The 19,261-nt window shown below is 45.3% G+C and overlaps 1 protein-coding gene across 1 annotated transcript; it reads right to left on the bottom strand.

Annotated features, from left to right (window-relative positions):
- Window positions 1–1,410: 1,410 nt before the first annotated feature.
- btbd17b (BTB (POZ) domain containing 17b) lies at window positions 1,411–17,677 on the bottom strand. The gene is made up of 4 exons (XM_070856850.1): window positions 17,593–17,677; window positions 13,651–13,938; window positions 5,903–6,185; window positions 1,411–2,712 (listed from the first exon to the last, which is right to left on the bottom strand). Exons 1-4 carry the CDS (start codon window positions 17,675–17,677, stop codon window positions 1,632–1,634), a joined length of 1,737 nt encoding a protein of 578 aa, XP_070712951.1. The 3' UTR covers window positions 1,411–1,631.
- Between the last annotated feature and the right edge of the window lie 1,584 nt (window positions 17,678–19,261).

The raw sequence follows: 19,261 nt of genomic DNA, 5'->3' as shown, positions 1-19,261 counted from the left end.
GGCTGACACTCCAGTACAGTGCTGAGCTGTTGGAGGTGCCATCTTTCAGATGAGATGTTAAATCGAGCCCCCGTCTGCATCGAGGTCATCAATGTAGATTAGAAACAGTGTGTGCTCACTCTCTATCAACTGAGAGAAAAAAAAGTAAGTCTTGCATTTATATAGCACCTTTCACAACCACCAGACATCCCAAAGTGCTTTACAGCCAATGAAGTACTTTTGGAAGTATAGTCATTGTTATAATGTCGGAAACACAGGAGCCAATTTGCACACACAAGCTCCCACAGACAACAATGTTTTTTTGTTATGTTGATTGAGGGATAAATATTGACCAGGACACTGGGGTAAACTCCACTGCTCTTCTTCAAAGTAATGCCATGGGATCTTTTACATCCACCTGAGAGGGCACACCTAATCTGAAAGATAACACCTCTAACAGTGCAGCGCTCCCTCAGTACTACACTAGAGTGTCAACCTAGATTTAGGTACTCAAGTCCCTGGAGTGGGATTTGAACCCACAACTTCTGTCCTAGAGGCAAGGGTGCTACCCACTGAGCCACGACTGACATTGACATAGTATAAACATCCTAAATAGATGCCTATGTTAGATGGTTGTTCTTACAAATGAAGTATTGAGTTGACACTTTTCCTTCCAGATTTATTGTCATTAAAATCAGAAACCTTTGACTGTTCGGATTAAGTGTCTGCAATTCACTGAAGGTTACAGTTTGGTAACTTTACGTTAGTAATTTATTCTTTCATTGCAGACATGGTACATTAGTTGAAGGAAGCACCCAGACAATATGATCCATGGGAGTGAAGGTCAAGAAACCACCATTCATCGAAGGCTACAAATGGCCTCAATTTTATTGCCATAGCTCTCTGTAAATTATAAAGATGAGTGGAATAGATAATTAAAAAACGTGATTTTGCTGAGGGTGTTGAAAAATTCATTCACGGAATGTGGGTGTCGCTGGTAAGGTCAGCATTTATTGCCCATCCCTAATTGTCCTTAACTGAGTGGCTTGTGAGGTCACTTCAGAGGGTTGTTAAGAGTCAACCACACTGCTGCAATTCTGGGGTCACGTATCGGCCAGACTGGGTACAGGCGGCAGATTTCCTTCCCAAAAGGATATTAGTGAACGAGATAGGTCTCTATGACAATATGATAGTTACATGGTCACTATTATGGATATTAGCTTTTCATTGCAGATTTATTTTTCCCCAGCTGCCGTGGTGGGATTTGAACTCATGTCTCTGGATCATTAGTTCATGTCTCTGGATTAGTAGTCCAGTAACATAGTCACTATGGTATCTCAGCTACTCAATTTTCTTTGTAATCACTCCCATCTATCATTTATTGTCTTTGTAATAAAATATATAGTCCAGATTTGATTGTTAACAGACTCTAAATTGCTGAAAGACATGAGTAGGATTGTACATCAACAATAAATATGTACAGATTTTTGGAATGTCAGTAATAAGTGTGAGACAGATCTCTGTACATTAAAGGACAGATTTCAAGCAATGAGGGATTCCCTTCTTATAATAATACAGCTCTATGCTTCACTACATGCACTGGACATTATTTACTGAGGTTGTTTTAGACACACCTCTTCTACAGATCAGAATCATTTTATCGCTTTAATCAATGATTGGTAAATTGGTTTAATGATAATGTGGAGGTGAAGGGAGTTGTCAATCAGGTACGCTGAGGAACGTTTCTGGAGATCGGCCTGGAGGAGGAAGTCACCTGTTTCTTCAGTGCTCTGATGGAAGTCATAGACATGCTTCACATACGACCGGCCATCCTGCCTCACTCTGACCAGGATCGTTTTCTGAAAATTGACGCCTGCAAAGCTAATACTGTTGGTAGCCGGGGTGATTATTATCCGTGGCCTGCCACCTTCAGGGTTGAAGGCTTGCACTGCTCCATAACCTGAATAAGAGTAAGAGGGCCTCAAGCCAACCGGTAACCACCTTGGTGAGAACAGAGCATTCCAGGTGACCTTTTTGCTGGCATCGTAATTACTCGGGGCCAGTTGGGTTTGGAAGCTCCTGCTGCGGTCATCTCGAGCTGGGTTATTGATCACCCACTGGGAACCCCAGGAACTGGACAAATAATTTCTCGGTATAAATAGGCTACAGTTGACATCAAAATATTTGGCAAACACCAGGGGAGTAGTAGAATGAAACTGGAAAGCAAGGAAAAATAAGTTGTGAACCGAACTGTAATGCTCGTTCATGACGGACGAGTGCTTCTGAATGTGGAACAGATGTTGGGGGCTGATCATGGTGTAACGAATTGATTTGAGCACGGCCTCTGTTACCATGATATCGGGGTGATTTTTCTTTATCCACTCTTCGACCGCATAGTAAATCTCCAGTTCATTTTCCACAACCAGGTCGGAGCGTTGAAGCAAGGCGATCATCAGGTCATCACTGATGGTTTGCCACTCGTTGCTGTGAATGACAGTGGACATATTCCAAGCCAGAAACTGCTTGCATCTTTCCTGCAGGTCTTCATCCCCTATTCTGAGCGAGTAGTGGTACCAACTGACCACGTGACCTCGGGGAGATGCGCTGGCGAGGTGCTGGCTCATGTATTCAGTAATGCTTCGCTGTAGGGCAGTGACGTGATACTTGCTGGCTAAGTTATGCAGAGGGATAGCTTGATTCAAAAGGATGGTGATTTCGCCACAGTACAAGTATCTGGAAAACAAAGCAGAGTTTTTCCCGTTACAAAAGGAAAAAACTGCGGATACTGGAATCGGAAATAAAAACAGAAAATGCTGGAAATCTCAGCGGGTCAGGCAGCATCTGTGGAGAGAGAAACAGAGTTAATGGGCCCAAGTTTCCACATGATTTGCGCCCGGCTTTTAGGAGCAACTGGTGGAGAACGGACTATCCTAGAAATCGCAATTCTCCACATTTTTTTTTCTGCAGTTCTAGTCAGGTAGAACAGTTCCACTTTGGAACAGAATTTTTTCTTCAAAAGGGGGCGTGTCCGGCCACTGACGCCTGATTTGAAAGTTTCCACGGTGAAAACGTACTCAAAACTAACTTAGAATGGAGCAAGCGAAGATTTTTGTAGAACTGAAAAAACCTTGTCTACACATTAAAAAATCAGGCGCAGGTTACAAATTAGGCGTCCAGAACGAGGTGGGGGGGGAGGGGGGGGAGGGGGAAGGGAAGTCATTAAATTCTATAATAAATCCTTATTTATACTTCTACAAATATTATACAAATAAATCCAACCTGAATAAACATTTATAAGCAAAGAAAAGATTAAATAAACCATCTTCCTACCTGTGTGAAAGTTCTTCAGCCAGGGAGAATGCTGCAGGCGTTCGTTCCCGCGGGGGGTGGGGGGAGGGAAACGGCTGCCTCAACTTTCTGAGGCTTCCTGCAGCCTTCTCAATGCTGATGTGCTGATGGCAATGTGCTTTTATTAAAAAATGTTCAAAAATTAAACAGCTACAAAGAACTACAAAAATGGCCGAGTGCCAATGTTTCCTTCACTGCGCATGCGCGAACGCTCTAACGCGCACGCGCAGCGTTGCCAGCAGAAAAAAAACTAATTTAAATGGTACCCGCCCCCTCCCACTTACAAAATCGGCGCGAGTGTAGGCTCCGCCCCCCTGGGCGCCGCGCCAAACAGACAAGGAGCTGCAGGGCTCTCCAGAATCGCGCGTTTTTTTTCCGGCGCCGTTTTAGGCGCGAAAAACGGGCGCCCAGCTCGGAGGGGCGCCCGTTTTTTATCGTGTGGAAACTTGGGCCCAATGTTTCAGGTCTGTGACCCTTCGGCAGAACTGGCAAAAGTTCGAAATGTAACAGATTCTTAAGGAAGTGCAGAGGCACTGAAAGGGGGAGGAAAGAACAAAAGGGAAGGTCTCTGATAGGGTGGAAGGCAGGAGAGATTAGAGAGACAAAAGGGATGATGGGCCAAATTGAGATGGTAATTGCACAAGTTAGGAAACAAAAAATGAGTCTAAATTAGGTATGAATGGCGGAATAATTAGCAGCTGCCTTGGGAAAGTGAAAAAAATCAAAATAAAAGGGGGGGCAGGTTTCCTGGTAATTATTTTGTATTTTATCGATGTACACTTAACTGTAATTCTGCAAATAAATTGCTGTATTTTGATAACCACAGGATTTTACTGCTTCTATTTGTCTTTCACATAGTTAAATCTAGCTTTAGAAATGAGGAATAATCACATTCGGATTATCATCATCATCATAGGCGGTCCCTCGTATCGAGGATGATTTGCTTCCACGCCAAAAAAGGGTGAGTTCACAGAATGTTTCAATGAAAGATCATATTTTTTCTGGATCCCTTTCATGACTAAACCACTTAAGGAATATATGCTGTTACAGGTTTATGTATATTAACTCAATTTAGGAAGGCAGAATATTATCTGAATGGTGAAAGATTAGGAAAAGGGGGGGGGGGGGGGGAGTGCAACGAGACCTGGGTATCATGGTACAAGAGTCATTGAAAGTTAGCATGCAGGTACAGCAGGCGGTGAAGAAGGCAAATGGCATGTTGGCCTTCATAGCTAGGGGATTTGAGTATAGGAGCAGGGAGGTCATACTGCAGTTGTACAGAGCCTTGGTGAGGCCTCACCTGGAATATTGTGTTCAGTTTTGGTCTCCTAATCTGAGGAAAGACGTTCTTGCTATTGAGGGAGTGCAGCGAAGGATCACCAGACTGATTCCCGGGATGGCAGAACTGACATATGAAGAAAGACTGGATCGACTGGTCCTGTATTCACTGGAATTTAGAAGGATGAGAGGGGATCTCATAGAAACATATAAAATTCTGACGGGATTGGACAGGTTAGATGCAGGAAGAATGTTCCCGATGTTGGGGAAGTCCAGAACCAGGGGTCACAGCCTAAGGATAAGGGGTAAGCCATTTGGGACTGAGATGAGGAGAAACTTCTTCACTCAGAGAGTTGTTAACCTGTGGAATTCCCTGCCGCAGAAAGTTATTGAGGCCAGTTCGTTAGATATATTCAAGAGCGAGTTAGAAATGGCCCTTACAGCTAAAGGGATCAAGGGGTATGGAGAGAAAGCAGGAATGGGGTACTGAAGTGAATGATCAGCCATGATCTTATTGAATGATGGTGCAGGCTTGAAGGGCCGAATGGCCTACTCCTGCACCTATTTCCTATGATTCCATGTTTCTATGATGACACAAGGTATAAAGGTTTTCATTTGTAGTCTTTTGAAATTGACCATAGAAGAAATTGGTCCAATTCTCTTTTGTGCTTGCATTTAGTGCATGTTTGTTTATTGTAAAGATGTTAATAATTAATTTAGGAGGTGTTTCAGATAATGTGAAAGAACATGGGGTCGGGGGATGGGTGGCGGGGGTGGGGCGAATCAGTGGCTGTTAAAGGGAAGCGCACTGTGTTCTTTTAGTGTGGAGTGCGGGGGAGAAACACTCCTGCTCCTCCTGGCCCCACATTCAGCTCAGTATGTTGGTTAGAGTTCAGCAGGTTGGAGAGTGAAACCTGGAGTTTTTTTCGATAGTCTACAATGGGCTCCGTAAGTAGCAGAGGACCCTCATTTTCACCAATTATTCTTCGCTTTCAATATTCCCAGTGTGCCCAGCTGCAGCTGGCGTGACCTCCTTTACCAATATGGCAGACTGCGCACTTCCAGCCAGGAAATGTCCGCTTGCTTCCCGCCCGGCATATTGTGGCCTTAGTCTGCCAGTTAGCGCCCAAAATAAGGACGCTGAACTGCTGAATTTATAGGCCCCTAACTTTCAACGGGTCTTTCAGTTAGTTGTGGTGAGTCCGAAATCCATTAGAAAACTTACAGTGGATAAAATACTTGTTTATTACGGTTCTATTTCAGCGCAGAGTCACAGGGACACCTGGGCTTCAGTTACCTGAGCAACTTCTCAAAAAGGGCAGCGCATTCCGATGTTTCCCGTAAGATGAGTGTAGTAACACTTTGATTCAGCAAGAGGTCCTCAAAGACTTCGCTCTGCAGGCTGAGAAGGAGGTGATGAGTGTGGAACACCTTGACTTCATCCGAGTTACCCGTGTAGACTTTTAATGTGATGTCGCTGGAGTTGGCGTTGTGCAGCAAGTCCTGGAGGTGATGAATGAGGATTGAAGAATGGTTGATTGTTGCGATGGAGTTATCATCATCTAGATCTATTTTCTGAGCTGTGAAGAAAGGGACAACAATCGAAATGTAAAACCTTTTTAGAAAGCGGAATACATTCTGCAAATTTGATTTGATCAATGTTATTTCATCCATTTTTTGGATAATGAGAACCAAACACACACATATGTTGGTCATTTCCCACTGTGTGCTCGCTGACCTACATTGGCTCCCGATTAAGCAATGCCTTGATTTCAAAATTCTCATCCTTGTTTTCAAGTCCCTCCATGGCCTCGCCCCTCCCTATCTCTGTAATCTCCTTCACCCCACAACCCCCCCCCCGAGATGTCTGCGCTCCTCTAATTCTGCCCTCTTGAGCATACTTGATTATAATCGCTCAACCATTGGTGGCCGTGCCTTCTGTTGACTCGGCCCCAAACTCTGGAAATCCCTGCCTAAACCTCTCCGCCTCTCTACCTCTCTTTCCTCCTTCAAGACGCTCCTTAAAACCTACCTCTTTGACCAAGCTTTTGGTCACCTGCCCTAATTTCTACTCGATGTCAAATATTTTGTCTTATAATACTCCTGTGAAGCGCCTTGGGACGTTTCACTACATTAAAGGTGCTAAATAAATACAAGTTGTTGTTGTTGTTGTGGACAATATACACAATTAGTCAAGATAGATTTATATTTATATTTATAGTTTCTCTCATTTGTCACCCGAAGTCCCCTTGAATTATCCATCATGAAATACAAAAAAGAATGATTTATATATAAATTAAAAATACACTCTATACATTTGTGAAAATAGATTTTGTACAGCACAAGAATCTTTATACAGAGTGAGATTGCTGGAGCTTCCTGTGTGTGTTTAATCCTTTTATACTCAGTCACCTAACCAACCACTTCTTTTCAAGAAAATAAATGTATTTTTCAACAATCGGCTTTAAAATCAATTGCTTCCTGTCATAACCAAAAGATGCGTGAATAAAGTTAAAATATGGAGAACTTAATTAAAATTAAAGTAACATTTTACGTCGGATCAGACACTTGATTTTCTGGTATAGGGGCCTTGGTTTAAGCAGTCCTGTCAGGTACAGTGCGTTGGAATATTCGGGTCGATTTTATGTTCCTGATGCACATTAACGATTTGGGCACTGAGGTCAGTGAGTCCCATGGGACTTTCAGTCCATCAAAGCTAAACCTGGAGCTTAAGTTCATTAAACCCACTCTATTGACTTTTCACATGGAAATAGGTTCAAGGTCAAGTCAAAATTGAAAGGCTGATTTCATTTTCTTCACAGCTTTTAGAATTCTTCAGAAGAATGATTTTGGGGAGTTTCAACCTCGCTCCCAGTTAATGCAATTTAATAGCATGAAATTGCCCATAAAAGAGCAGCAATTAGGAAATCTCTTCCAAAGGCACTTACTGGCTTGGTGAGGGAATTGTATGTATACTTGAAATATGCGTATGGTAGTATTAGGCAGTCCCTCCTATCGAGGATGACCCGCTTTCACACCAAAAAGGGATGAGTTCACAGTTGTTTCAATGAGGACTCTGACATTCCAGGTCCCGAACTACATCTTGAAGGGTGGAAGATGCCTGTGCATGGATTTTTTTAACGTAGGGTGGCCGTTGCACACCAGCCACCACACGGGCTTGACAGGGCTAGGTCTTGGTCCTGTGGCAAGGCTTAACCAAGACGACTGGGGAAAGAGCAGGGGAGTGGGACTAATTGGATGGCTCAGTCAAAGAGCCGGCAATGCACGATGGGCCTTCTATGCTGCATGATTCTATGACTAGTGTAGAAAATGGATTGGTAACAGTACTAGCGATCGGTCAAAGGTCAAAGTCCAGACCAGTTGTCCCATGCTGTTCCTAATCTCAGAATTCTTGGTGCGAATATTGAGCAAAAAAAAAAGATCACACACAAAGTGTAAGGGAAAATAACGGCTCAATGCATTTGGACAGCAGTGGGGTGAGAGGATATTACACTCCCCTTGGTGCTGAATTTAAATCCTGTTTGGGACTGACCGTTAAATGCTAATTGAGCTGAAGGAATATGTTTTGAACTACGTAAGTCTGAGCGTTTGGAATTTAAATAGTTAACGAGAATTTTGGCTCTTCCAGTACCTTCTGGCAACACATTTAGTTTTTGGATTATTTCAGCAAATCTGGCTCACTTGCACTGGCCCTGCCACATTGAGCCTTGAATCAGCAACGCTATGCTCATTTGAATATCCAAGGACACTCTTACAGACACACACCATAGATTTGAATAGATCCAAGCTCATTTGCGTTGAAAACTGGTTACACATTAGCCCCACATTTAGCTGAGAAATGCCATTTACAAAAAAACAACATGACTATTGAGATTTTCATTGTGATCAATAGCAGACCGCTTGGCGGTATAAGTACTTAATACGCTGCAAGCAAAGTACAATTTCAATCTATTTAACTTTTGAGCTGCAAAATAGTAGGATTTGCTGAACTGACTTCCAAGTGATTTGGTTCTCATTTCTTTGCTGCTCACACTTCAGCTTTTCAAGCTTTTTTCCCCATTGTACGGCGGGGCTGAAGTCTGTGCATATTATTACTTACCAGCATTGGCGCTTTCTAATTTATTCATTTGAGGCTATTCCAGCCCGAGCACCTCGAATATAATTTGGTGGAAATTGCATTGCCTGGAACTCTGAAACAGTTCTTGCAGGTCACGCTTGCTAAAGTGCTGCTGGGTCTTGCTTTTAGTTATTGTTGCTCTAGATCTGTATGCAGGCAGATACTCGTCCGCCCACTCTCAGCATCTGAGAGACAGTCAAACTGTCTTGGTTGGCGGTGAGGAGGGCCTTACCTGTCAGAGCGTTCATGCACAGCCGACGTCTCATCAACACGGCATGGTGCCCCATGGCCGGCTGCGGGGCAGACGAGACTGTCACCCATCTCCTTCAGGATTGCGCCTTCGCAAGGCAGGTTTGGAAAGAGATGCAGTGGTTGCTGTCGAGGTTCATCCCAAGTAGCTCCGTAACACACGACTCTGTGCTCTACGGGCTGTTCCCAGGGACGCGCACCGAGACAGACATCACCTGCTGCTGGAGGGCCATCAACTCGGTCAAAGACGCTCTTTGGTCTTGCCGAAACTTGCTGGTTTTCCCGAGCAAGGAGATGACCACGTCTGCGTGTTGCAGACTGGCGCAATCCAAGATCCAGGATTACGTGCTGAGGGATGCACTTAAAATTGGTGCAGTCGCCGCAAAGGCACGGTGGGGAAGGGCCACAGTTTAAAGCCCTTCTGCCACGGTAAACTTGGGGGCAGGAATCAGTACAAAACCCCCCTCGGGCTGTACTTGTAATTTACTTTTTGTGTACATGGAGCACCATGATCTGTAAACACCTATGTAGTGCCATGTACAATGCACTGTTGCGAAATGCATGTTGAAAAGAAAAATGTAAATGTACCATCACCCATTCCATGTACTGTATAGTGACACATGAAATGTAATTTGTTTGAATGTACTACAATGTATCCCGTATTGGACCGAATTGCACTTGAACTGGAAAACAAGGAAATGTAACGAATGGAACTGCAAATAATAGTGTATGGGATTGCTGACCGCAGCTAAATGTATCGAAATGCCTTTGAATGTACTGTACAGATTTTTTTATGAATAAAGTATATTTTGAAATTAAAAAAAAGAGACAGTCAAACTGAGACACACAACTTGGTAAGTGCACGTTGTTCTCCAATTCTCCAATAGTTCCTACGCGGAACAAATTTGGTGATGTTAAGAAAAACACGAAACAAAAAAGGATTACAATCATTACTTTATTCGCTGTCCCCGGCAGGAAGATCTCTGATAGCCTGGCGCTACTCAGAGATACGATCGCCTACGTGCGGGACAGGGGGGTGGACACCTGCTTAATCAGCTTAGACCAGGAGAAGGCCTTTGACAGGATATCGCACACGTACCTGATGTACGTGCTCTCCAAAATGGGGTTTGGGGAGGGTATCCGCAATTGGATCCAACTGCTCTACAGAGACATCAGTAGCACAGTTCTAATCAATGAGTGGGAAACTGAAAGCTTTCCGATCAGATCTGGAGTCAGGCAAGGCTGTCCCCTCTCGTCTCTCTTGTTTGTGTGTTGTAGCGAGCCCTTTGCCGGGTCCATCAGGAAGGATGCGGGCATTAGAGGGGTGACGATCCCAGGCAGCGGAGGCGCTCAGGTCAAGACCTCCCTGTACATGGATGCCATCTTTTGCTCGGATCCGCAGTCGGTTCGCAGATTGCTCACAATCTGCGACCAGTTTGAACTGGCCTCGGGAGCGAAGGTCAATCGCAGCAAAAGCAAGGCTACGTTCTTTGGAAACTGGGCCGACCGATCCTTTATTCCCTTCACCGTTAAGCCAGATTACCTGAAGGTGTTGGGAATATGCTTCGGAGTGGACGGGGCGTGCGCCAAAAACTGGGAAGAGCGTATCGTAAAGCAAAAACTGGGATGGTGGAAGCTGCGCTCCCACTCCATGGCAGAAAAGAACCTGGTCATCAGGAGTGAGGTGCTCTCGGGGATGCTGTACGTGGCGCAGGTCTGGTCCATCACACGCTCCTGTGCCGCGGCAGTCACCCGGGCCGTCTTCCACTTTGTCTGGAGCCCCAAAATGGACCGTGTCCACAGAAACACAATGTACAAATCTCTGGACAGTGGAGGAAAGGATGTTCCGAACGTGGCCCTCATCCTGATGGCCACCTTTGTGTGCAGCTGCATCAAGCTGTGCACAGACCCCCGGTACGCAAACACCAAGTGTCACTTCGTGCTGAGGTTCTACCTGTCCCCGGTGTTGCGAAGGATGGGCCTGGCCACATTACCGCGAAACGGCCCTACCAGCTGGAAACTATGCCTGTCCACCTGTCCTTTGTGGAAAAGTTTTTCACAAAAAACCCCTTTGACCACAAAGCCATAAAACAGTGGTCCATACGTAAGGTCCTGGACGCCCTACGAAAGAAGGAGAAGGTGGACCCTGTCGGGTGGTTCCCCGAGCAGACTGTTGAACTCGTTTGGCAGAATGTCTCATCGCCAGAGCTTTCACACAAGCACCAAGATGTAGCTTGGTTGGCGGTGAGGAGGGCCTTACCTGTCAGAGCGTTCATGCACAGCCGGCGTCTCAGCAGCACGGCACGGTGCCCCGAGTCGGCTGCGGGGCAGACGAGACTGTCACCCACCTCCTTCAGGATTGCGCCTTTGCAAGGCAGGTCTGGAAAGAGAAGCAGTGGTTGCTGTCGAGGTTCATCCCGAGCACGTCATCAAGGTCCAGGTCGGTGACTTGAGCGTGGGCAGATACAGCAGGAGCGGCGAGGTCGGGGCAAAGGAGTGGCGAGAGACTGTGGAGGGACGTGATCGGGGCCCAGGGGAGGTGTGAGTTTGGGGCCAGAGGCCCAGGGACAGCACGGGCCCAGCCCACACTACGTTATGTGTACGCATTAGGTCCGTGCAGCAGAGCAGGTCTCCAGTTGTCTTGGGTAATCCTTGCCACTGGACCTAGCTCTGTCAAGCCCGTGTGGTGGCTGGTGTGCAACGGCCACCACACATTAAAAAAATCCACACACAGGCATCTTCCACCCTTCAGGATGTAGTTCAGGACCTGGAATTTTAGGTCCTTCGTTGGAATACCTGTGAACTTACCCTTTTTTGGTGTGGGGGACCGCCTATGAGATGATGAGATATGGCTCAGAGATGTGAACCATATACAGTAGACACCTCAAATTGCTGGAGAACTACCACCAACGCTGTCTCCGCAAGATCCTGCAAATCCCCTGGGAGGACAGACGCACCAACACGAATGTTCTATATCAGGCCAACATCCCCAGCATTGAAGCACTGACCACACTCGGCCAGCTCCGTTGCGCGCACCACAATGTCTGCATGCTCGACACAAGACTCCCAAAGCAAGCATTCTACTCTGAACTCCTACACGGCAAGTGATCCCCAGGTGGGCAGAGGAAATGTTTCAAGGACGCCCTCAAACCCTCCTTGATAAAATGCAACATCCCCACCGACACCTGGGAGTCCCTGGCCAAAGACCGCCCTAAGTGGAGGAAGAGCATCCGGGAGGGCGCTGAGCATCCCGAGTCTCGTCGCCGAGAGCATGCAGAAAACAAGCGCAGGCAGCGGAAAGAACGTGTGGCAAACCAGACTCCCCACCAACCTTTTCCTTCAACGAGCGTTTGTCCCACCTGTAATTCCTGTATTGGACTGTACAGTCACCTGAGAACTCACTTTTAGAGTGGAAGCAAGTCTTCCTCGATTTCGAGGGACTGCCTATGATGATGGTTCTGGAGATTCTGGGGCACCTGGAACTCTGACTGCCGATGTTTAGCAGGCCATAGAAAGTATGGTGTGCACCATGGCCATCCATTGGTAGATCAAGCTGCCCCACTGCACGGTGGTAAAAATTGTTTTGCCCCCTGTCGACTATCTGCTGTTTATTGTAAATCGAAACAAAAAGTCCTGGACATACTCAGCAGGTCAGACAGCATCAGTGGAGAGCGAAACAGAGTTGTCGACCTGAAACGGTGGCCCCCTTATTGACAGGAGCGGGTTTGGTAACCGGCGGGGGAGGGGTTTGGAACCAAGTTTCAGACGGGAAACCCGGAGGTCTGGGTTTTCTGCGTACTGTGACGTTTTAACTCAGCGTGCAGGATCCCCGCCTGAAAATCCCAGGATTGACGGGCTTGGTTTCTTGTCAGGCGGTGACCGCTCAGAAACAGGCCGCAACTGCAGGTAAGGAGCCTTCGACTGCTACTGGGAGCATAGAGTCTGATCCCTGACCCCGACGGAAGGGTTGTGTCTGATCCCCGACCCTGGGATTGCACGGTGGCGGGGGGGTGTGGGGGGGGGGGATCCGATCTATAACCCCAAGGGGCTAGGCGGTTCTGATCCTCGATCCCGGGGGTGGGGTCCGATCCTTGATCAGGAGGTATCTTCGGATGTGGGGGGGAGGGGCAAGTCTAATGGGGGAAGAGTCCGATCCCAGGGAAGGAGGTAAGCTTTGGGAGGCTGGGGGGGAAGCACTCCTGTTCCCCCTGGCCTACAAGCAGTGCTATAAAGGCTTTTCCCAAAAGCAGTCCTCGCCTCCCTTGAGCTGCCGGGTTTCCCGAGGCCTGGGAAAATGTGAGGCTCTTAGCCTCATTATAATATTTAACCCACTCCCTGTCCCGCTTCCATTACACCCAGAGGTAGGCGGGTTGGGGTCGGCTTTGAGAAATTCTTAAAATTTTAACATCTCACTCAACCCCAACCCACCCGTTTTTGGGGGTTAACATTCTCTCCGTTAATTCTATTTCTCTCTCTCCACAGATGCTGAGTATTTCCAGCATTTTCTGTTTTTTTTAATTTCAGATACCAGCGTCCCGCAGTGTTTTGCTTTTATTGATCGGCGGTTTATTGATGCCCACAAAGACTGCAACATGCCACCATGCGCAATGGCAGTGCCCTACTTCAAAAAATCACTCCAGGGCACACCACAGACTCACTTCTAGCCCAGGGGTGTGATCTCCTGACCGCCATTGTATGCCTCAGTGTAGTCCGGGAAGTCACCTCTGGGGAAGGAATACTGGAAGAACCACTATGACCTTCATCATCGTTGGCAGAGTCCTTCTTTTGGTTTGCCGTCTTGGTGTTCTTCTCCTCGTCAGCAAGAGGAGGTGCCCACGTTGTTGTATCCTCTGGTATTGCTGGGATGTCAAAGTTGTCTTTCTGCATAGGAATGTTGCCACTGGTTTCTGATCGGGAAGCGAATACTCCTAATGGTTTGCCGGAACCTGCAGGAAACATGAAGAAAAACTTGAAAATGTGACATTTGACTTGCATCAAAGATTCACAAGGAGCTATGACGTTGGCTTGAGCTGAGAATTTATCTTTACAGTTGCAAACCCATCCACGACACTCGGCAAAGATTTCTTCCCCTGGCTGCCTTATAATGGAACTGGAGAGGGCTTAGGTGCTTACTTCAAACAAATACTTTTACGTCTTAGGTTAAACAAGCATCTTGTCTATGCCTTCCATTTGAGCCCATTGCGTGTAATTTACATTTAAGAGTCCTTGCTGTTTAGCCGTGTAGAAAGACTTGCATTTATATAGCGTCTTTCACGACCACTGGACGTCCCAAGACGCTTTACAATGAAGTACTTTTAGAGTGTACTCACTGTTGTAATGTAGGAAACGCGGTAGTTAATTTGCGCACAGCAAGATCTCACATCATCATCAACAATGTGATAACGACCAGTTTTTTTTGTTATTTTGATTGAGGGATAAATATTGGCCAGGACACTGGTGATAACTCCCCTGCTCTTCTTCGAAATAGTGCCATGGGATCTATTTACATCTTCTTGAGAGAGCAAATGGGGCCTCGGTTTAATGTCTCATCCGAAAGAAGGCACCTCTGACAGTGCAGCACTCCCTCGGAGTGTCAGCCTAGATTTTGTTGTGCTCAAGTACCTGGAGTGGGTCTTGAACCACAACCTTCTGACTCAGAGGCGAGAGTGCTACTCACTGAGCCTCAGCTGACACTAGCTGATACTAAAGACATCAGCATTTGTGATGATTCAGAACCGTATTGGGCAAACAATAAGAGTAACCTCAACCAAAGACAATAAAGCCAGACTTACCTTCAAGTGTTCCTCTGAAAGTCTTTCCTCACCTGCTTCAACAATTCCTAATCCAAAGATGATTCCTGCAGTGATGAGCTGGGATGTAGCCCCTTAGTCTGTGGCAGCTGTTCATCAATGTCTTGGCCACCACCAGGAGCTTGTTCTCACCCTTATCCCTTGCATCAAGGCAGCACTTTGGGCACTGCAAACACTGTTTTTCATCTTCATCGGTGATGTGTCTTTTCAGGCAAGCTCCTTCCAAGGCTTCCGGATTGTTTAGTGTTTGAATAGATGCCTCTTGTTGTCTGACATTTTCTTTATTTCTTTGTGTCTCAAGAAAAGCAAATCTCTGTCTATCCATTTGGAAAATTTCAATGGTTTGCCCTCCCTTCCCTGCCATGACAATGACCCGTCTCTGACATCCAACTTCCTTCTCCATATTGGACATTGCTGGATACTTTTCACAGTTCAAAAGAAAGGCTGGCATTTATATAGCACCTTTCACCACCACCGGACATCTCAAAGCACTTTACAACCAACGAAGCACTTTTTGGCATGTAGTCACTGTTGCAATGTGGGAAACCCGGCAGCCAATTTGTGCACAGCAAGCTCCCACAAACAGCAATGTGATAATGACCAGATAATCTGTTTTAGCGGTGTTGATTGAGGGATAAATATTGGCCCCAGAACACCGGGGAGAACTCCCCTGCACTTCTGTGAATCAGTGCTATGGGATCTTTTACGTCCACCTGAGAGAGCAGACAGAGCCTTGGTTTAACGTCTCATCTGAAAGACAGCACTTCTGACAGTGCAGCACTCCCTCAGCACTGCACTGGAGTGTCAGCCTAGATTTTTGTGCTCAAGTCTCTGGTGTGGGACTTGAACCCACAACCTTCTGACTCAGAGGCAAGAGTGCTACCCACTGAGCCACAGCTGACACTTTTCAGCAATACTCTTGCCCAATCAACAGTTAGTTTCCTGAGTTTGTTTTAAAGAATACACTGGAATCTGATCTTTGAAAAGTGTAATAAATGAGAAAAGTGGTCGTACTACATAATCAATAGTAGACTGACTCTAGAGTTGTTATGTCTTTAATACTCTTATGAATGACTCCACGAGGTCTAGTATTGTACTTGAGCTGTTTTTTAACTCCAGAGTGAGGCACAAGCATGGTGGGCAGCCTTTTAAACTGGGCCCTGCACACCAATACAGGTGACCCTCAGGTCTCCCACCGCAGTGCCCTCTGCTGGCACACCTTATGTGACTATACAGTTAGTGTATATGGTCCACATACGTGACAAGAGTAATCTGCAGATTCTCAGATTTGGGCTAATATTCCCATCTGTTTCTTTGGGCTACATGTGAACAGGAAAGAAACATTTAACACACTATTGGAACCTAAATCAGATAATCTTATGTAAGAACACACTCTTCACCAACTATGCTATGGTATTGTGTAGCAGTACAAAGGCAGAGTATTTGATTACTAAAAGCATTCTTAAAATTGTTACCCTTTTGTGGACTAACACAGTCCTACAATTCTGATGTGGCAAGTATAGTGTGGAACATCGAATCATAGATTCATACAGCACAGAAGTAGGCCATTCGACTCTACTATTTGTCCATGCCCCAAAACAAGGTTAATGTTTACACACCGCTATACTGCCAGATCTTTAATCTTTAGGATTAAACAATTTAGGTGTGGCTGCTGTCAAGTTTCTGTTAACAAAAGTCCCTGCTTTTTGTTGTAAACATGTTGGGAAAAAGCAACTATAAAATAGAATACTTGAGGGCAGAGTACAGCCATTGATCTGTGTCAGAAAGCTGTGATTAGCTCAAAGAGCCTCGGGTAGGAGGAGGTTCGGGGCGAACACTTCTTTGAGGCGGCTGTCAGGGATGCCTGAAAAATCGTACGACCCAATTTCAAGTCAGATATTTTAAAAATCGTCCTTAGGGCACAGGACGTTGGTCCCCGGCATCGGGACTGATTGCATCCATTTTATGGGCGTAAAACAGACTCAACTAGGTCAAATTTCTACCCCTTAGCTTTAAAATCCTGGAATCAATACTGAATGGCTGAAAAGGGTGTTAACATTGAATGCCTCTGTTTCCACTGAGGTTTAGCTACATGGAAATATTCATAAAATATCCATGATTGGGACATTTATATCTACGCTTGAGTGGGCAATCTTACTCCAGACACATTTAAGCACAAGGACTAATTTACCATATTAAACTGTCCAGCCCAAGACCAGTTTGCAGTCTTTATTAGGGGGTAACAATATGCAAACCTATTTTGACCCCGAATATAAATTAAATATGGGAAAGCATAACTTATGTATGCTGTCACCATTTTATACAACACAGGTCCCGATTGTGTCGAAGGAGCTTCGAAACCGATTAAGTTTAACAGGCGTCAAACAACCTTTTGAAACTTTAGTCCCCGTGCAATTAAAACATTCCCGATTAATCAAATTGGAAACAACGGTTGTGGACAATCTTTCTGACTCGATGAATTATTGTATATTCAAACAGCATTTTATCCATTGTTATTTTTAAATTGGTTTAAAAAATTTAGTATGTCTACTTTCCAGACATTTGTAAAGACTTTCAAACTTATTACATTTTTACAGTGCAAACAAGCCATCATTTCTGAACTTCCCCCAAAAAAGAAACTCATGATTTAAATCCCATCTCGCTGATACGACAGTGGAAACGTATGTTGGACTCGGCTTCACCAACTAGGTTTGATGCACAGCCTTCTCCACACAGCAACAAAAGAATGATTGAAACTCGAGCGGAATATCTGCACAACATCACCCCTACCTCCTTCAGTGATGGCACTCAGTAAAATCACAGCAGCAAAGGGAAGAAGACAGCTCATTTTGCTTGGGCTTTTACTGCAGAACATTGTTAGAGTAAGCTTCTCTCAGCGTCCGATGCAGAATAAAACCTCACTCAGAATACAACTGGATCACCGGACACTAATGTAGGACGCAGCTCCTTTTCAGCTGCCCCTTCACCGAAATGGCTCCTTTTATTGGTGGAATCTGGCCTTTGCTGTCATGGTAACTGGTTCGATTCTGATTTCTGTTCATCGTTCCGTTGTGTTGGATGAATCTGCACAAAGGAATGTGGAAGAGAGTTAAAAAATGTGAATACATTCAGAATATACAGGCGCAATACTTTGCTCTCTCTTTTAACTTTGAGAAATGAATAGTGAAGAGAAAGCAGATTAATAGAAAAAGGCAAATATAAATTAGTACAAGTTACGAGGGACAAGTTATATTTAAATATTCAGATAGTTAAACAGAAAATATGCTCTTTCACTGGTTGCCACAGACTGCAAATAAATATTACAACTAGAATTTCTACAGACTTTCACATCGGTTTACACTGGTGCTAAGGAACATGTATTTAACAACATTTAGATTTCAGCACATCCCCATACAGCCGAGTTAGTTTATTTCTGATAGGTAATAATTCACCTTTACGTGTCCGATTTATTATCTAGTTTCCAACTAAAAAGTTCAAATGTAAAGTCTTGAAAGTTTCTAATGTCAGAATAATTTTACTAGTCAGTGCAGAGAGTTTTTAGGTAAGAAAGACTTGCATTTATATAGCATCTTTCACGACCACCAGACTTCTCAAAGTGCTTTACGGCCAATGAAGTACTTTTGGAGTGTAATCACTGTTGTAATGTGGGATACGCGGCAGCCAATTTGGACACAGCAAGCTCCCACAAACAGCAATGTGATAATGACCTGTTTTGTTCTGTTGATTGAGGGGTAAACCAACCTCTTGGGGCACCACTAGAAATAGGTTTCCGATGGATGTAATAAGGAAATTGAGGGGGAAGGCCGCAATGCCCTCGCCCACCTCATTAGTTCAGGCTCTGTTCTGCCTGACAGGGGATTCCCCAGAAAACCTGGGGCAACATAGAGGGACATGATGTTATGCGTATCTGTCTTTAAAAAAAAATCCTGACTGGGATATGGCCATTCCTTGGTGGAAAATGGACCACATACACATACAACCCATGGGGGGAAAATTCCATTTCTATTAAAAAAAAGTTGTCTTACCTTTTTTTTGAGCGGCCTCTAGTGGTCTCTTTGAGCCACTGCTGAAAAACAGGACAATGCGACAGAGCGTGTGGATACAAGGCGGAGCATGTGGATACAAGCTCCGCCCATTTGCTGACCAATTTCAATTGTGGTAACCAGCGTTAGGACCTCAATTTGCATATGCAAGGCACTTAACTCCTGTTTCAGGCAGACGCACTGGACACTTAGAAGCCAAACCGACTTCCAATTTGGCATCCGGCACCTTTTCGGGGGGAGATTGGACACGGGAGGTCAGAACCAGAAATTTGTCTCCCCAAATAGCTTGGCACCCAAAGAACAGGTGCAACGATATCGAATTTCTTCCCGTGTGCCACATTTAAGGGAGCGCAAATATTTTGGCACACGTTAATATTTCGCACGAGTGCAATTGC

The sequence above is a fragment of the Pristiophorus japonicus genome, chromosome 16 (assembly GCF_044704955.1).
Source record: "Pristiophorus japonicus isolate sPriJap1 chromosome 16, sPriJap1.hap1, whole genome shotgun sequence".
Taxonomy (NCBI): Eukaryota; Metazoa; Chordata; class Chondrichthyes; family Pristiophoridae; genus Pristiophorus; species Pristiophorus japonicus.
The sequence above is the reverse complement of the archived record's forward strand: the minus strand, read 5'-3'. Positions and strand labels throughout refer to the sequence as shown.

Coding starts and splice junctions, on each gene's coding strand:
- btbd17b (XM_070856850.1), bottom strand. CDS start 17,677: ATGTTCTGCAGTAAAAGCCCAAGCAAAATGAGCTGTCTTCTTCCCTTT. Junction 13,939..17,592: donor GAGTGCCATCACTGAAGGAG/GTAGGGGTGATG, acceptor TGTTTCCTGCAG/GTTCCGGCAAACCATTAGGA. Junction 2,713..5,902: donor CTTTTTGAGAAGTTGCTCAG/GTAACTGAAGCC, acceptor TTTGTTTTCCAG/ATACTTGTACTGTGGCGAAA.